We start from the raw sequence: 18,679 nt of genomic DNA on the forward strand, positions 1-18,679 counted from the left end.
TTATTGATCTCAGCTTCAGAGGCTGCATTGAGGGCACAATCATCTGCAAACAGAAGATCCTGTACCAGCACTCCCTCCACTTTGGTCTTGGCTTGTAGCCTTTTCAAGTTGAAGAGTTTGGCCATCAGTGTTGTAGCTGAACCTGAGGTCATGTTCATCTTTGGTGAAGCCATTTGATAAAATAGATGAAAATATGCTAAAGGCATGGGAGCAAGGACACATCCTTGTTTCACTCCATTGGTGACTGGGAAATCTCAAGAGCATCATCCACTATCCAGAACCCAGGCATGCACATCATCATGGAACTGATGTACAACACTGATGAACTTCTCTAGGCAACTAAATTTTGACATAATTTTCCATAAATTCTCACAATTGCTTGTATCAAAGACCTTGTACAGATCTACAAATGTTGTATATGGACCTCTGTTTTGTTCCTGGCATTTTTCCTGGATTTGTCCGACAGCAAACACTATATTGAATGTTCCTTAACCCTTTCTGAAACTACACTGACTCTCAGGGAGGTGACCATCTTCCAGGTGAAGGAGTAGCCTATTGAGAAGGTCTCTGGCAAGAATCTTACCAGCAACGACTAAAAGAGAAATACCCTTGTGATTGTCACATGCCTACCTATTCCCTTTACCTTTATAGAGATGGACAATGGAGGCATCCTTGAATTCTTGGGGAATAACCTCTTCATGCTGTATAACCTGGAAAACTTCAGTCAGTTTCTAGATGAGCAATGGATGCCCCCCCCCCCCCACCTCCTAGATCTTAGCTGGAATAGAATCAGCACCAGGTGCTTTGCCACTTGACAAGGAGCCTGATGGCATTCAAAACCTCTTCTTCAGTTGGAACTTGATGAGGTCAGGGACTAATTGACTTCAACTTGAGGTAAATGGTCAATGGTTTCTGCATTAATGGATGATGTTAAGAACACAATGGAAGTATTCAGCCCATCCATCAGTTCTGAGTAGTTGAGATGCACCATATGTCTTTGGTCCTTAAATAGCCTTCAAGGCATCATAAAAACACTTTGGATTATTACTGTCTGCATAAAACTGAACTTCATCTGCCTTCTTACTGAGCCTGGAGTCCTGTATCTCTTGAAGCTTCACCTGTATTTTACGTAAATGCTGCCTTTTTAGAAATGGAGGAACTATCCTGCTGGCAAATCCTGGGGAGTTCTCCTTTTTCATTTAACAGCTTCTTATTTCTTCATCATTTTCATCGAACCAGTCTTGGTGTTTGCAAGTGTGGTCCAGATGAGCAAATGCAGGACCTTACACCAGGTCTCTGAAAACTGCCCTCTCCTCTTCTGCAACCCTGTTGCTTGATAACTCTTATCTCTTGCCATTAATTCTTCTAGTAGTCACTTTACCTTGGGGCTGCTGCTCTGGTTGAATGTGAATATTCAGCTTAGAGAGGATGAGTCTGTGATCAGTTCAGCTCTCTGCACCCTGCATTGCCTTTGTCACTCTCACATCCTATCTCTTCTCCTTACAATCACATGGTCTGTTTGTTATGAGGGTGCATCCAGGAAGTTTTATTTTGTTTAGATAAAAAGAAGAGTGTGATGAGGTCATGAGATGTGCAAGTCTTCAATAGAAGATGACCGTTGCTGTTGCTGTTTTCAACTTTATTCCTCCCAGTGATTCCCTGCCACGTCTGGTAATCTGAGTGACTCTAGTCACACAGAATTATAAGCTCTTGGTCTGTATTCTGGTCTATGAGTGACCACCATCATTCCTTTTTGCCCTGGAATTGAGAGGGAGGGTCCCTGCTCTGCTGGGGCCATAAGCTCTGTTGTGTTTCATCTCCTCTTGTAGATCCAGATCTGAGTATAGGCAAAGCCACAGAGTCCTGCCTCAGGGAAGCAGAGGGATCTCTGCAACCTCCTGCCCCCCCCCCCCACCTTAATAGCTGTGGGCTGCTGCTGCTGATTCAAGGTCTCCTGAGACCAGCCTGCCTTTGTCCCTCAGAGCTAGGTCTGCACTGGACTGGGCTCCAATCTCACCATGGTTCCAGTGCCTTGCTGTCTCTTCCTGGATGGCTGGGGCTGGTTATGCTCCTTTTACCCTGGTGCATCAGACTCTTCCCACCTGATCTCCCAAGTTGTCTTGAGCTGGAAAATTGTTTCACTCAATCTTTTTTGTGGTTTCTGCCACTATTTAAAGGTATTTGAGTGGCTTGGAGGAGAGCTCAGATGTGTCCCTGCCTTGACCCCTCCATCTTAACTCCATTCCCCATTTAGAGAAATTGTTAGATTCTTCACAGAACATGTTGACTTCTCTGCAGAGTATGGGTGTCTAGTTAAAAGGGGAGATCCTCACATGCTTCAGGAAGGACTGCCAACCCCTTTCTTTGATTTTCTGAGGAGAATTAGTGAGCTGTGCCTCCATATAATTGCAATTTCTTTTGTTTTCTGATTTTACTTATATGTCAACATATATTGGGACATACATATATTGCATCAGGAATTTTTCAGCTCAAAAATTGCTGGGCAAAGAAAATTTTTTTTAGGTTTTTGCAAAGTAAACAGGGTTAAGTGGCTTGGCCAAGGCCACACAGCTAGGTAATTATTAAGTGTCTGAGACCGGATTTGAATCCAGATACTCCTGACTCCAAGGCCAGTGCTTTATCCACTACACCACCTAGCTGCCCCAGAAAAATGTTTTAAAAGTGCTGTCATTAAAGTTGTTTTTAGATGGTCTAAGAAATCTGTGGCTTTTGGTTTGGGTTTTTTTTTTTTGGCATCTTCTATCTTATTTTCAGCCATTCCTTCATGATTTCTGCTGAAGAAGAAGATGACTCCATGAGATTGATGACCTCCTTTGTTTTGTTATTTTTTGTTTGTTTGTTTCATGAGTCAGTAGCTAAGAAAAAAATCCTGTCAAATGTTTGGTAACAAACTTTTTCATACTCAGGACACTCTTGGACAGTGGTCACAGAGTCTGTTACTTGAAGCCTTTCCTTTTTGGAAAGTTTTCCAGAGCTTGCCTTAATATTTGAGAACTCAGTCTAATTTCCATATCATATTTTGGTATGAGAGTACGACTTTAGTAGACAACATTATTACATTAAAATAACTTCTTTAAAGGACTTGGGAAATATGAATAATGATTTTATAGAAAAGTGCAGGTCTGCATGATCTAGTATCTGATGTAGTCAGATTATCTGACATTTGACATGTAATGAGCATCTCTCATAGCTAACACAGCTCCATGAACTTAGTATTGCTCAGGAAGTATTTATTGATTGTGGTGTGGCTTTGGTCAAAGTAGTCTTTTAAGTTTTCATTGTAAGGCAGGTAGTTAACATGCCCTTCATGTTTTTCAAGTCTTATTTTAAGTATATTTTTATGTATTCTTTGTTTGGAATGAAGCTTGATGTTAGGTCCATTCTTCACATGAGGGAGGGGTATTAATCTGTTTTGTTTATATAATACATTACTTTCTGATGTCAGTGTTGAACCATCACAGTGTAATCTGTATTGGAAAAACGATGGGCTCTTGGGGATGTATCCATTTTATGGTTTTACTTACCCTCCCTTTGACTCTCTATTGGGCCCCTGCTCCTCTATGTGTGGGGTTCCCATTCATATGGAGGGCCTCAGGTCTCAGAATCTTTCTCTTTTGTATTCCCATCTTCTTCCCTTCCATTTGTTATTTTTAAAACATGACTTTTGAACACCTAGTGTGGCTGTGGTTGTCCAAGGTTAGCAAGCTTCCTCAGGAAGAAGTTTGTTGTAGTTTGGGAGAACCCCAGAGCAATAGAGTGCCTGGATTTTGTCAACACATCTGGCACGGCCTCTCTAGATCATTCCACAAGTGTTTATGAAGCCCCCCCCACCCTGGGGAACAGTCTTTGCTCTCCAAGGAGCTTGGACTCTGTACAGATAAGTAAAGACAAAAACATATAAAACCTTTGGAAGGCCATTTCAAGATGGGGCATCCTCCTAGAAGTGGGAACTCTGGAGCTGCTCCTTGGAGGGGGGCTGGTAACAAGGAGGGAGAGCTTGCTGGCCTGGAGAAGCAGTGTTCTGTGAGCAGCAGCCTGCAGGCTAGTTTGACTGGGTCACAGCGGATGAGGCCTAGAAAGATTTGCATTTATGGAGCTTTCAGGTTGGTAAAATGATTTACAAATAGAATATGATCTTAACTTCTCAACAGCCCTAGGAGGGAGGTGCTTTTGATCCACATTTTACAATTGAAGAAATTGAGGCAGACAAGGGTTAAGTGATTTGCTCAGAGTGTCTGAGGCTGGAATTGAATTCAAGCCTTTGTGACTCCAGGTCTGGAGCTCTACGTGCTGCACCCCCTCGCTCCCTTTAAAGTGTTCTTGTTTTCTACTGAGACCTCTTTAGGGGCAGTGCCCTGCTTAGACTGTGTTTTAGGAATATCAGTTGGTAGATTAGTCTGGAGAGTTTGGACACTAAATGCAAGAAGAAGAAGGAGGAAATAACTAATTGTCTAGCTCAGAGTTGATGAGGGTCTGTTCTCAGTCACAGGAGTAGAAAGAAAGGGTCAAATGTAAAAGACACAATGTTAGGTTGGACAGGAAAGGTAGGTGAATGTGAGCAAAGCACAGAGGTCAGCACCTTTATCATGTACATTCTGGGTCCTGGGCTGAGGTGAGCTCAGTGGGCAGAATGGGAGGTTTGGAGAGGGAGTGGTTTATGTGGCATGGTTGAGATGGCTCTGTGGTGCTTTGCCAGGCCTCTGGGAGTCAATCAGATCTGGCTGCTGATGATATTCCCTAGAGGCAGTGAAGAGAGGAGAGAGAAAGGCTCCATCTCAAGTGGAGGGCACAGCACCTTGCTTCGGACAGTGTTCTTCTCACCTCTGACTTGTGGTCTACTTCCCTGCTCAACTCCTAGACTGAGCCTTGAATGAATGCAAGAGGCTCCAAGCCCCAGAGGTACAAATAGAAAAAGCAATGTGGTCTCTGAAGGGTTGGGAGGGTCTGGAAGACCTCAAGATTTGGGACAGGGCTGAAGGCAAAGTCCTTAGGTTTAGGAACAAGTCAGATGACAGATCTGGAGGGGTCAGGGGCAGACACAAGTCCAAGCCAAGAGGACCTTGGGCCTTCTCCCATTTTGTATAAGTTGTGTTTACTTAACTGTATATGTAGTTCTTCCCACCCTCAATATGATGGCTTTTCCATGTGTAAAATGGGTGAAGTAAAGTGGGTTTGACAGCATGAACCTCTAAGGACCCTTAGAGCTTTAAATCTATGGTCTTGTGACCATGTGATAAGACTGTCTATACTGAACTATTGGTTCTTTTCTGTTTGATATTTTTATCCATTGTTTGTATGGAGACATACCTTTTTAGATGCGCTCATTTTCAGATGATACTGTGTGAAACATCTCCTAATGAGGATTCATAATTACTCAAAATAATTTGGCATAACTATGCATACAGGAAAAAGTGGGTAAGAGTATCTCCATATTGTAGCAATTATTCTGTACAGTTCAGTAGAGAACCTTGCTCATCAGCTTATCTATAATTCAGATGAGATTATCCCAGCTAGATCTGGGGTTGAAAGCAAAGGAAGAGAATAGGCTACAATTCTTTGGGGAAAGAAAATAATTTTTTTTTGATGACCCTACTCATCTCCCTGAAACAGAAGTTGCTCTTTCTCTTGTTAGTTTGACTAGTGGTGGTGTTTAGCTGTAAAATGAGGATAATGCAGTCTCTAGAGAGATGACGTTGAACATCATTTGAAGGCCACAGTAGTTACTGGTAGTCTGTAGCCACCTACAAATGAAAAATTGTTTGGTTGAGGATGTCATTAGATAATTATTTGACCTGAACTGCCAGTGAAAAGTTAATGTAATCCACTGGCCTTTGGCAGTGTCAAGATTCTTGATACATTGAGTGGACCCCCATGAAGGATTTTTGGTAAAATGCAAATGAGAGTCACAGAAGATGACCTGGTATGACTAGGAAATGCCTGCATTGATGAAATCTCATGGCCATTGAAATGCTGAAGTGTGAGTACCAAGAGATATCAGACTTATTTTGTTTGCCTTCAGAAGATAGACCTAGAAGCCATGGTAATAAGTTTCCTAGTGGCAGAGTCTAGTTGGATATAAGAACTTTCCTGAAATTGGACAGTCCCAAAGGGAATGGTATACTCTTTTCAGGTAGTGGGTTCGTTATTGCAGTGAGTCTTTAGGTAGAGACTTGATAACTTTTTGTTGGAGACTTGGTAGTGCAGGTTCTTGGTTGAGTTGGATATATTTTCCATGTCCCTCCCCCCAAAAAACTCAAATGGCACTTTACCATGAGTGTTTTTTTAAAAAAAATAATGAACAACTAACTTAGAGAATAGATGTCGCATAGTTGACAGAATCTACTATGATTTTATCCCATTTGGTTTTGAAACTTTAAAAATAAAGACTCTTATAACTAAGTCATAAATATAACTTGTTTCTCCAGGGGTCCATCTGGGACGATTGCTGCTACTCGGCTGGCTCCCTCGGGCGTCAGTTGGGCTGACAAAGTGAAAGCTAACCATTCAGTGACTGCTGCTCCTTCAAATGCAGCACCTGTGCAGAGCTACCCACCTGCCTCAGTACAGAAGACCTCCCGAAGAAATGGTGAGTGGTGGAGGATTTGATGGATGAGCTCTTTACACAGAGTACTCACACACCTCTGTTCACATAGTCACCTTCACTGAAATGAGACAGAATCTGAGTGTCATTTCTTTTCAGATTTAGGAATCAATTTATTCTAATTCCACATAAACCAGACAAGCTCTTTTACCACTTGAAAATTCCTTTAGGATTTTGATCCAATGCATTAAAAAATGTACACTATAGTCAAGTCTCAAGACATCATAGGCATTCCCTTATTTGTTGCCTTATTTATTCATTCATTTATTTATTTTCCAATTACATGCAAAGATAGGTTTCTACATTCATGCTTTTGCAGACTTTTGAGTTCACATTTTTCTATCCTTCTCCCTTCCTACCTCCCTTCCTATGGCAACAAACCGTTTGATAGAGGTTGTACTTGTAAAATCACGTTTAACATATTTCTACATTAGTCCAATTGTGAAAGAAAAACTAAAACTAAGGGGGGGAGGGGGAAACATGAGAAAGAAAGAAAAAGCATACAAGAAGCTTTAAAAAGTGAATATAGTATGCTTTGCTCTGCATTCAAATCCATAGTTTTTTTTTTCCCCACTTGATGGTGGATGGCATTTTTCCTTAATTCCCTTAATCCTCAGAATTGTCCTTGATCATTGAATTTCTAAGGGGAATTTTGTTGATCATAGTTGATCATCTCACAATATTGATGTTAATGTATATTTTGTTTTCCTGATTCTTCTTGCTTCACTTTTCATGCTAGTCTTTCCACAGTATATACATGTATGGCAAAATATATGGTATTGGTTACTGTTTTGGTTCATTAAAAATATTCTTAATCATATTCATGTACTTATCTGTTTTCTTCATGTTATCAGGATTACAGAGTTGATTCCAAAAGAATTTTTAGTGAAATATTTTCTAAAAATTTAGGATATATTTTTACAGATTTTTAAATTTTTTAAATTTAGAATGATGTTGAAGAGGTGATAATGGATGGCTCATTCTTCCTCTGGGTTAGGAAAACAGGAATTTTGTCATCTTTTTATTTTATGTGAAGAGTCCTTTCGGGTGTAGAATTAGTTCACATCTTTCTGGACCAGAAATATTTTTCTCTGGAAATAGCAAAACCTTTGCCTTTTAGCTGGGTCTGGAATTGTTTTTGTTAGGGGGCCAGGGTTTGTCCCCAGGAGATTTCCTTGTTCTTCTCTATTGTGATTCTCTGCTTCTTCATTTTGACAGCACTCAGGAAAACTCAGACCAAGAAACCAAATCTTTTGGTTATGTAAAGATAAGATCCTGGTAATTGTAAACTTAAAAGCTTCCTCTTCAGGTACTGATTACAGCCCCTTCATGGTAGTAGTCAATGCTCTGCCAGGTTGTTGTGGCCAAGACAGTTCATCAATGGGTTGCTAGCCTCTGGGGGATTAGCCCCTCTAAACCTTGGCTGGCTGGTCCTTTCATGAAACAAAGACTATCTCTAGGCCCTCTTAATCATGGAATTCATACGTGGTTAGGACCTGCCCCAGCTTGTGTTCCACTGCCATGAACATTCAAAAATCAAGGGCATCTCTAGGTCACAATGAGCCATCATAAAGGACTTCAGTGAAGACTAACTTCTTTTTATTTGAAAACCATCACAAAATCAATTCGCAAAAACTCGAGGAAAACTGAATAATGGTTAACACACTAGGATGACTAGTTTGCCACATTAATTTAAGTTCCTTGGAAAACAAACCTGGCAGGTTGAGAGGATATAGTTTTTGCAAAACATTCATTAATAAACTTGGAAAATATGATTAAAGAAATATAAGTGACTAGAAGAGCAGATCCAGTGATATCTTTGAGCAAGTAGTCTTCTACCAGTGTTCTTTGACCCAAAGAGAATTTTAGATAGCATTGTATAGTTTATATTTTGATAAAAAGATGTTACTTCACAGCAGAAGACAGTTTTCCCCTTTTAATGTAACTTGAAATAAAATCATATTGTTTTGTTTATATTTTGAGGACATTTTGAAAGCTTGGTTGTGTTATTTTTGACCTTAAAAATAAGCTTGAGTGCTTTTTAAAACCTTGATTTATTTAAAATGTAAACATTTATAATAAATATCACAAGTATATTTATAGTCCTTATGTTATTGCTACTTAAAATTGATACACAGTTTCTTATTTCCAAAGGGTTTAATTTTTAAGAAATGAAAATAATTCTGTTTTCCTTCCTTTTTATGCCAGTTCATTTTTTCACTCTAAGCAATTTAGAAATTGAAGTATTGAGAAGTCTTGAGTTAATCTATTGCAGTGAAAGTATAAATTAAACATATCTTTAGACTTTTTTAAAAAAATTGAATTTTAGTATTTACAATTCGGGCTGACTGGAATGCCCCACATATCAAACTCATTAAGACCCTGTAACAGTCACAGGGATGAAACTTAACCTAGTCTTCATAAGATAATTCTTCAAATTGTAAGAAATATGGAAATAGCATTGGTAGGTAAAAACTACTAATTCAAACTAAATTTGTAATATTTAAATGTAAAATTTTAAACAGTCACTAAATCTTATATTCTAGACTCTGAATGAGTTTTGATTGACTTAAGGATGCTCAGAGCATTTGAAGCCAGACTCTGGTTCTCAATCCTTTGCCCTGGAGCACACCACTTTGTGTTCCGTGGGTATGCTGACAACTCTGATCAAAAAGTGTTTCTGCCATCTTGGCCCCTGAGACTGAACCCCAATGAAGTAACCAAAGACAAACATAAATCTCCTGATAAAAGGTGGCATTTATGCAGTACTTCATAGTTTCATTTGATCTTTTCAGAAATCTGTGGGAGCTGGACAACCTCAGAATGGGGTATAAAGTCAATTTGTGGAGAGTTCGTTCCATTCAGTTCAACTTTAATTAAACTCCTGTTTTTTATACCACCCTAGAAACCAATGAACCCCCAAACCCCTTTTGTAGGGTTTTTTGTAGGGTTTGTTGAGTTCTGCGTAGAGAAGTTTGAGTAAGAGACTGTCCTTTGTCTAAAGCCTTTGGCTGATTGGGAGATTAGGCCCTAACACAGTGAACTGTAAACTACAATGTTAACTAATAAATACTTTTGAGAGGGGCAGAAAAACTATTTTAAGTGACATCTCAGGGGAGAGGTCTTCTTGCTGGAGCTGTATTTGAGTTGGTTCTTAAAAGGGTTATCCAGATGGAGGTGGGTGGCAAGAGACCCAAGGCAGACCTGAGTTAAAGCCATAAGGTGAAGGGCTACAGCTTGTGAGAGGGTCTCTGCCCTCTGGAACCTTGCTGAGATATAGTAAAGTCATACTCTGAACTTTCTGTTACTGAAAAAAAAGATTGGAAATCAGAAGATAAATTTATCTTATCTAGGAATTTAAACCAAAAACTTTTTATCAGTTTTATTGCCACCTCAGGTAACTGCTACCAGTTGAGTAAGTTGCTAAGACTTCATCTTTCAGCTAGATTTGGTATAGATGATATTGCAAGGAGTCAGAGATGAATAGACCATAAAGTAGCACTCACTCATTCCTTTTATTGCTTAAAAAAAAGTACCTGGGGGCGGGGTTAGATGGTGCATAGAGCACTGTCTCTGGAGTCAGGAGTACCTGAGTTCAAATCCAGCCTCAGACACTTATAATTTACCTAGCTGTGTGGCCTTGGGCAAGTCACTTAACCCCATTGCCTTGCCAAAAAAAACTAAAAAAAAGTACTTTTTGGTTATTTCTAATTTTTACTTAAAAACAAAAGTATCACATTTAAAATAAAAGATAAAAAAGATAAAAAAAAGAAAAGATAAGAAAAAACTACTGACTGCTTCATCCTTCTGGATGGGGATAGGGCTAGAAACCAGAACTGTGATTTTAAGGCAACTGAGAGAGGCAGTGAATTGAACTGTATTGTATTTTATTTATATTTTTAATTACTTTTTAATCTAGTTGGGCTTATACCTCTGGTATAGGGACTGTTGAAGAGGAAACTCCCCCTGCAAAAGAAGATCTCTATCTTTCAGTTTTAGAGGCTTTTGTTTGGTCAGAGTTCCAGAGCTAGGACATGGAAGAACAGATTTTTTGACCTGAGTCTAGCCACACTACCAAGCTGTTATGTAAGTGGTCAAGGATTTTGATTGAGAAGCAGGAGTAGACCCTATGTACAAAAATTGTCTAAATTCAATCAGTCAGTAAACTTTTTTTTTTTAATTTTAGAAAGGTTTTGTTTATTTTGAGTTTTTTAATCCCCCCAATCTCACTTCCCTCCCCCCACAGAAGGCAGTTTGTTAGTCTTTAGATCATTCCCATAGTATGCACTGATCTAAGTTGAGTGTGATGAGAGAGAAATAATATCCTTAAGGAAGAAACATATAGTATGAGATATAGCAGAATTACATAATAACATATCAGTTTTTTTCCGCTAAATTAAAGGTAATAGTCCTTGATCTTTGTTCAAACTCCACAATTCTTTCTCAGGATACAGTTGGCATTCTCTGTCACAGACACCCCAAAATTGTGCCTTATTGTTGCCCTGTTGGTATGAGCAAGTCCATCAGGGTTGATCATCTCTCCCTTGTTGCTTTTAGGGTGTACATTGTTCTTCTGGTTCTGCTCATCTCGCTCAGCATCAGTTAGTAAACATTTTCTAAATAATTTCTGTGTGAGAAGTAGTTCTTGCTCTCTAGCAACTCCTATTCCATTGGAGATAATGTGTATATTGGGGTATTCAGGAAATGTACAGAAAAGTTTCATGGCCACTTTTGAGGAGAAAGTTGGCAGTGCAAGGACTGTGGCATGCCACATGTTAGCATGCCAATACTAGGATTTTTTAGTGGGTACTCCCTCAGTTTCCCCTCCTTCAACAGATTGCCTTGGTGAGTTGAGGTGACCAGCCTCAGGAATAGCTTCTGCAGACCTAGCAGGGCTGAGCCTCCAAAGACAGACAGAGATGCTGGAAGCAGTTCTGCCTCTGTAGGACCTGCCAGACCTTGTGCTCACACCTGGGACCTGAGTGGAAGTCCACTCAGAATCACTCCTGATCTTGGAAGGGGCCTGTTGCCATTCCTATACCATTGGACCGGCACTCTAGTTTTCTCCCCCTAGGGGAGAAAGATGTTTTTTCCTCTCCATGATGCCTTGGTTTTCGTTAGATCTCATCCCTCTCTCTAGTAAGCTGTGTCTCCAGGTGGTGACACCTGGTGTCTGGGTGCACCTTAAGCTCCTCTCCCCTGAATTCAGACTTTTGCCTGTCTGGCGAGCGTCCACTCTTAGCAGCCTAGTTCGTCTCACTTGTCACTCCATCTTCAGGCAAATGAACCCAAAGCTTGGGGCGGGGGGGCAACAGCCCCCAGACCACCTCCTCTGACTCCAACTGAGCCCTTATAGCAGTTGTGTGGGGAGGCAGCTCCTGTGGAAAAGGATCAGCCATACTCTCAGCAGCCCCTCTCAGACTGGACAGGATCCTCCCTTGTTTTTCTTGTTTGTGTTCATATCCCTAGCACTTAGTAGAGTGTTTGGATCCTAGTCAATACCTAAATGATTTTTCTTTCATTTTTTTAAATCTATATCACAACTTAGCTACTATGCTTGTTCATCCTAGTCTACCCTTATCCATGTCTCCTGCAAGTTTTTCATAGAGGGTATGGTCTTCTCAGGGCACTGGGGACTTTGTGAAGGTGCCCATGAAGATAGCCATGCAGACCGGCCATCAGTTATCTCTTTTCCTTATTATTTGACTAGCCCACTTTTTCCAAGTCATACATTTTTTTTTTCTGATAAAATCCTTTAAACTCGTTTTCTTGAAGAAATTTTTTCTACTAGGTACTTCTCCATTGAACTTTAGATGATCCTATACTATACTCCAGGTCTTTGGATGCTGATATTTTTTGGTATTTGTGACTAGCAGTCATTTAGCATAATTGGAAGACTACTGATGGTGAACAAATGACCCTATGGTTCAGAGGGCAGCCTGAGTCATTCGGTGTGGTATGGAATTACCCACAGGCACTCCAATCAGCTGTCTTAATTCTGGGACCAAGAAGTACATTTTGATGGGTGAGCTTTGTGGGGTTCTAGCTTTATGTCATAGTCAAGACAATTGATGTTTTTCACCAATGTTTTTTTCCTTTGTGGGTAGATTAGATTGATTGTGAATCTAGGAGCTTGTATAGAATGTAACAGATTCTAAAATATTCTGGGACTTGATGAAAGCAAAACAATATTGTTTACAATCGGGAGCTTCAGGAGTGCTTTGGGAATGCTCTAGAATCCCTTGTCAGTATGACCTCTGCTAGACAGCATCCACAGTGGTGCTCACAATCAGTCCTTTATGTGAATCCATGGTGGCATGCCCCTGTGTGACATGCAAATAGTTCTCTGTTCACTTTATTGTAAAAGAAGGAAAAAAATAGAAAGATAAGAAATAAGGAAATAATCATTTATTAAGCACCTACTACTTGCCAGATACTGGGCTGAGTACTTTACAAATATTGCATTTGTTTCATAATAAATGAAAATAGGTTCTGTTATCCTCATTTTACAGATGAGGAAACTGAGGCAAATGGCAGAAGTGACTTACCCGAGGTCACACTGCTAGTATCTTGAGACCAAATTTGAACTTATATCTTCTTGACTCCAGCCTTTTTTCCACTGTGCCACCTAGCTGCCCCTAAAGTAAAGCCATGGCTCTAGTTCAAGGCCACCTCCCCTTTAGCCTAGAGCACTACAACATTGGTTGCCTCATTCCTGTGTAATGTGCACACTGCTGCCGGAGTGGCCATTAGCTCTCCTCAGTCAGTTCAGTTCCACTGACTTCCTTTTGCCTCCTTGGATACAATATCTGTTTAGATTTTGAAGTTCCCCCTCCCCAGTCTTTCCAGACACATTGGACACAATTCCCTTTTCTTCATTTAGCAATCTATCCAAATTGGCAATTCTCTCTGCCCCCTCACTCACTTAGCACTCCATTTCCCTTCTCCAAGTCTTTGCATTGGCAATACCTCTTCATCTTCACCTAGCCAAATCCCTTTTTCATATATTTGTATTTATTCACTTTATTTTTTTTGCTGTATATATTTTTAATTTATTTTAATTTTTATGTTCTTTTACAAATTCTCTCCTCTCCTACCTACTCTCTTCACCCATTAAGAAATCATGAAAAAAACAAAACCCCTTACAAATTTGTGTAGTCAAACAAACCAAGTTCCTGCTGTTAACCATGTATGTGTGGAAAAACACATCCTTTAGCATGTGCTCTGGTGGAGGTGAAAAACATGTGTCAACATGAGACCTTTGGATCTGTGGTTGGTTCCATTGGTTTGATGGAGTTCCTAGGTCTTTCACAGTTGTTTGTCTTTGAAGTGTTATTATTGTATACATTTTTCTTTGAATTCTTCTCACATTATTTTGCATTAGTTCATGCAAATCTCCCCAAGTTTTTCTAAAATGTCCCCTTCATTATTATTATTATTATTATTTAGTTTTTTGCAAGGCAATGGGGTTAAGTGGCTTGCCCAAGTCCACACAGCTAGGTAATTATGAAGTGTCTGAGGCCAGATTTGAACTCAGGTACTCTTGACTCCAGGACTAGTGCTCTATCCACTGCGCCACCTAGCTGCCCCTCCCTTTTTTATTTCTTGAAGAGCAATAGCATTCCCTCCCCTTTGTAGATCTTCAGCTACTTGCTCAGCCATTCCCCAGCAGATGGACAGCCCCTCAGTTTCCAGGTTTTTACCAACATGAAAAGGGGTCATTTCTCTTTTTCTTGATTTCTTTGGGATATAAACCTAGTAGTGTTATTATTGGATTAAGAGTCATGCACAGTTGAATAAGCTTTCTTCAAAGCATGGCTTCAAGCTCGCCTTCCAGAACAGTTGTACTGATTCAGAGCTACTCCCACTATATATTCATTTACCTGTTTTAACTCAACCTCTCCAGCAATTGTCATTTTCCTTTTTTCTTTTTTTTGATTAACTTTGCCAATCTGGTATTTGTGAAATACTTCAGAATTGTTTTTATTTGCTTTTCTCTAATTATTAATGTATTGACAAAATAAATACAAAATACAATGAAATAGATAATGCTGCATTTTAAAACTTAAGATGCATGGATCTTTATATGCAGCTTAATGGGTTCTATTTCTATTGGAGATTGATATCACTGATTTAAAACATTTTTTCATATTGTTATAAGTAATTTAGATTTCTTCTTTTGAAAATCACCTATTCGAATCCTTTGACCATTTTTCAATTGTCCAATGACTTTTGCTCTTATTAATTTGAATCAGTTCCTTATATGTTTTAGAAATGAGCCTTTTAATAGAGATTCTGGGTAGGTTTTTATATGTACTTCCAGTTTCTCCTATAAACTCCCTGGGGAGTAGGACTTGCTTCTTTGTGATCTTTTGATCATAGCTCCTCAACCAGGGGTCCAAGAACTTAGATGGGAAAAAATTATATCCTCATTTCAATAAGGGGTCCATAGACTTGCTCAGATACTGCCAGTGAGGTCCATGACACAAAAAAATGTCTAAAAATCTTGGTCCAGAGTATAAAAACAGTTATATTCAATGTAAACACCAGCTTTATGCTATTCTGTTCTCAGTCTTTGTTGAACTCAAGAAGCTTTTGACAGTTTAATTGTATGATTTTCTATCTTTTATGTTGTTCTTTGTTAAAAAATTTCCCATTTTAATTGCAAAATTTTTTCAAAATAGTTTGTCTAAATGTATATCAAAAATTTTATTTATCTATGGAGACCTAAAGTATTTTTCCTGTTTTGATGCATATACTTTTCTCTTGACTTATTTCAATTATTATTTCAATTTGGGGGGATGGTAGTGTTTGTTTTGGCTATTTTATTGGTTAAATGAATGAGGTCCAGATTTAAAATATTTCTTTCCATAAGGAAGTTTTTAAATTGGTGTTTTTCTTTCCCTTTTTTATTAAAGAGATTAATGATAGTATTCATAAAAGTTGGAACAAAATTTTTGAACATGTTAGAGTACTGTATGTCCTTTTTATCTAGTTTTTAAAAGCTTTATTTTATGCATCTTTATGAATTTGTTTGTCGTCAGATTTTTTTAAAGTTCTATTAAAGCATCAGCGTCTGTTAATAGGAGGAAATATAATTTTGTGGGAACAAAGCTAGACTTGATGTTAGATTCCCAGAACTACCACATATTCCTCTGTGGCCTTGGGTCAATAAGTTAATTCTTAGAGCCTTGATTTCCTGATGTAAAATAAGTATCTTTGACTAAGATGATTTTTGTGGGTCCCTTTCAAGTTTGATAGTCATTTTATTTAGATACTCACAACTGTTTTTCACTTGAGATATATCCAAACTATTGAGATAGAATGTTTTTGCATTTTCATGACATAATTTTTAAAAATTTAACATTATATATATATATATTTCTTTGTATACTAAAATTATCATTGATAAGAAATGAGCATAAATGAGAAAGTCTATTTCCTAAATTTTTTACTGAAAATTTATTGAGTGATCATTTAAATTAGTGTTATAGTGGTAAATCAAGACAATCTCTGGTCAAATTAAGACATTCCAAGATATTGTGAAGGTGCCTGACTTTATAAAGATCAGCCTTTGTACAGTACCAGCTGTTTTACTGTGAATCAGTTCATTAGAGAGCTGGTGATGGGAGAAGAAGGCAGCTCTGGAAGCTCTCCCATCCACCTCCTCCAGGCTGAGGCCCAAAAGTCCTGCTGGCCACACAGGGTAGCTTCTGGTTCTTTCTTAAAGAAGATTGACAGAGCCTCACCCCAGGATTTCAGATCTGCGCAGTGGCCCTGAGGCATGATGACCATTCTTTCTGAGATGGCGTGGCCTGAAGAGACCATTTTTGAAATCAGGGTCCTGTGCCCCAGGCAAGGGGCAGGCTTAGGGACCTTGGTGCCTGAGGGATGTGGGACCTTAGCTGCAAATGCAGCTTCAGAACTAATGTCTTCAAGCAGAGCCTGGATGAACAGTCAGGAGTCCTGTTCAGTTCTGCATTAGATTAGATAGTCCAATCTAAAAAAAAATAATAATAAAAAAATAAAAGAGGTGGCTAGGTGGCGTAGTGGATAAAGCACCGGCCTTGGAGTCAGGAGTACCTGGGTTCAAATCTGGTCTCAGACACTTAATAATTACCTAGCTATGTGACCTTGGGCAAGCCACTTAACCCCATTTGCCTTGCAAAAATCTAAAAAAAAAAATAAATAAGGATTAGATAGTCCCAACAAAGACAATCTCTTGTGAGATTCCATAGTTTTATAATTGTATTACTTGTCAAATCTGTCAGTTTTTTTAATTTGCCACATCTCTTCTTAATCCAGTTGAAAAGTAAATTACCCAGCAGTCATTAAACACCTACAGTATTCCAGTTACTATGACAAGTAAGTGTCTGAGGTCAGATTTGAACTCAGGTCCTCCTAAATGTAGGGCTAGTGCTCTCTCCACTGTACCACCTTGGGCAAGTCGTTTCACCCTGATTGCCTCCCATCTAGGGCCATCTCCAGTTGTCCTAGTTCATGTCTGACCACTGGACCTAGATGGCTCTGGAGGAGAAAATGAGACTGGTGACTGCACAACCCCCAGATCCAATTCAGGTGCATGTCATGACATCACCTTCCTGAGATCATGGTCTTCTAACCATTACTATGTCAAGTGGTAGGGATACAAAGAAAAGCAAAAAAACAGTCCATACTTTCAAAGACTTCACAGTTTAATGAAGGTTACAATATGTTAAGCAACTGTGCTAAAACAGGATCCACACAGGAGCCATTGGAGATAGTTGCAGAGGGGAGACAGAAGCTGAGATTTGAAGAAAGTCCAAGAAGGGGGGCAGCTAGGTGGTGCAGTGGATGGGCCAGCTAAGTGACACAGTGGATAGAGTACCGGCCCTGGAGTCAGGAGTACCTGAGTTCAAATCTGGCCTCAGACACTTAATAATTGCCTAGCTGTGTGACCTTGGGCAAGTCACTTAACCCCACTGCCTTAAATTTTAAAAATTAAAAAAAAAAGAAAGTCCAAGAAGCCAGGCAGCAGCAAAGAAGAAGGAGAAGGAGCCAGCAGGCCCTTCCCACTGGATCCTGGCATAATATAGAATGTTAGCAAGAACTTTGAAAGCCAAACAGAGTGCTTCCTATTTAAGATTCAGAGGAAGCCATTGGAGTTGTTACATAGCGAGAGCCTGGGGTGAGATCTGTGTTGTAGGGAGATCACTTTGACAGCTGAGAGGGATTTCAAAGTTTTTTTTTTAGAATGTATTGCAATTTTAAAAAGCTTTTATTTTAAATAAATCTTGTTATGATTTTTTTTTCCTGGTTCCACAGAACGGAAAGATGCTGAAGGGTGGGAGACTGTGCAGAGGGGGAGGCCTCTCCGTTCACGATCTACCGCAGTGGCACCCAAAGTTCCTGTCATTACTGAACCTCTGAGGTCAAAAGATGACAGTGATAAAGAAAATGTCCTCCTCTTTCCTGTGGAAAGTCAACAGAAAGGTGGATTTACTGGGGATGGACCATCTAATATTGTAGAACCTCTGTCCAAGGAGCCCTTACCTCCCTGTGAGCATCCTCTAGCAGAAAGGACTCAGGTAGGAGAGTTCAGAATCTCGGGCTCCTTTTGTTTTCATTATATTGTATTACTTTTTGTGCAATAATCAGTAGCTCCTTGCTAGTTTATTTATATTAATCAATTTGAAATGCTTTAATTATTGGGTTTAGCCTGAAATCTTCCACTAGTACTTCATTTTATCTTGGTGGTGACTCCTAGATTTTTGAAAACTGTGGTAAGTATACTACACTAAAAAAGGGGCAGGTTTTGGCCAGGAAGAGAAGTTCAAGTTGAGCCTCTGACACTTAGTAGCTTTATGAACCTGGCCTGTTTGCCTCAGTCTCATAATCTGTAAAATAAACTGAGATGAAATGGCAAAGTGCATGAGTATCTTTGCCACAAAAACCCCAAATGGGGTGGCAAAGTGTAGACACGACTGAATAATAGCTGAACAGCAACAACAAACCTTGTCTTTCTAGCCTTTCAACATGATCTACCCCAAATACACACACACACACACACACACACAC

At 39.4% G+C, this 18,679-nt stretch overlaps 1 protein-coding gene across 5 annotated transcripts in view; it reads left to right on the forward strand.

The window, feature by feature from the left end:
* SCAPER (S-phase cyclin A associated protein in the ER) overlaps nucleotides 1-18,679 on the forward strand; it is a 381,601-nt gene that overhangs the window by 68,143 nt on the left and 294,779 nt on the right. For all 5 annotated transcript variants that reach the window (XR_012477706.1, XR_012477705.1, XM_074232482.1 and 2 more), the window contains exons 8-9: nucleotides 6,447-6,607; nucleotides 17,927-18,189. Coding sequence is in view for 3 of the 5 variants with exons in the window: in XM_074232482.1 (XP_074088583.1) it covers nucleotides 6,447-6,607; nucleotides 17,927-18,189 (424 nt within the window). In the remaining 2 variants the exon portion in view is untranslated. The remainder of the gene's footprint in view (nucleotides 1-6,446; nucleotides 6,608-17,926; nucleotides 18,190-18,679) is intronic.

The sequence above is a fragment of the Macrotis lagotis genome, chromosome 4 (assembly GCF_037893015.1).
Source record: "Macrotis lagotis isolate mMagLag1 chromosome 4, bilby.v1.9.chrom.fasta, whole genome shotgun sequence".
In the NCBI taxonomy this organism is placed as follows: Eukaryota; Metazoa; Chordata; class Mammalia; order Peramelemorphia; family Peramelidae; genus Macrotis; species Macrotis lagotis.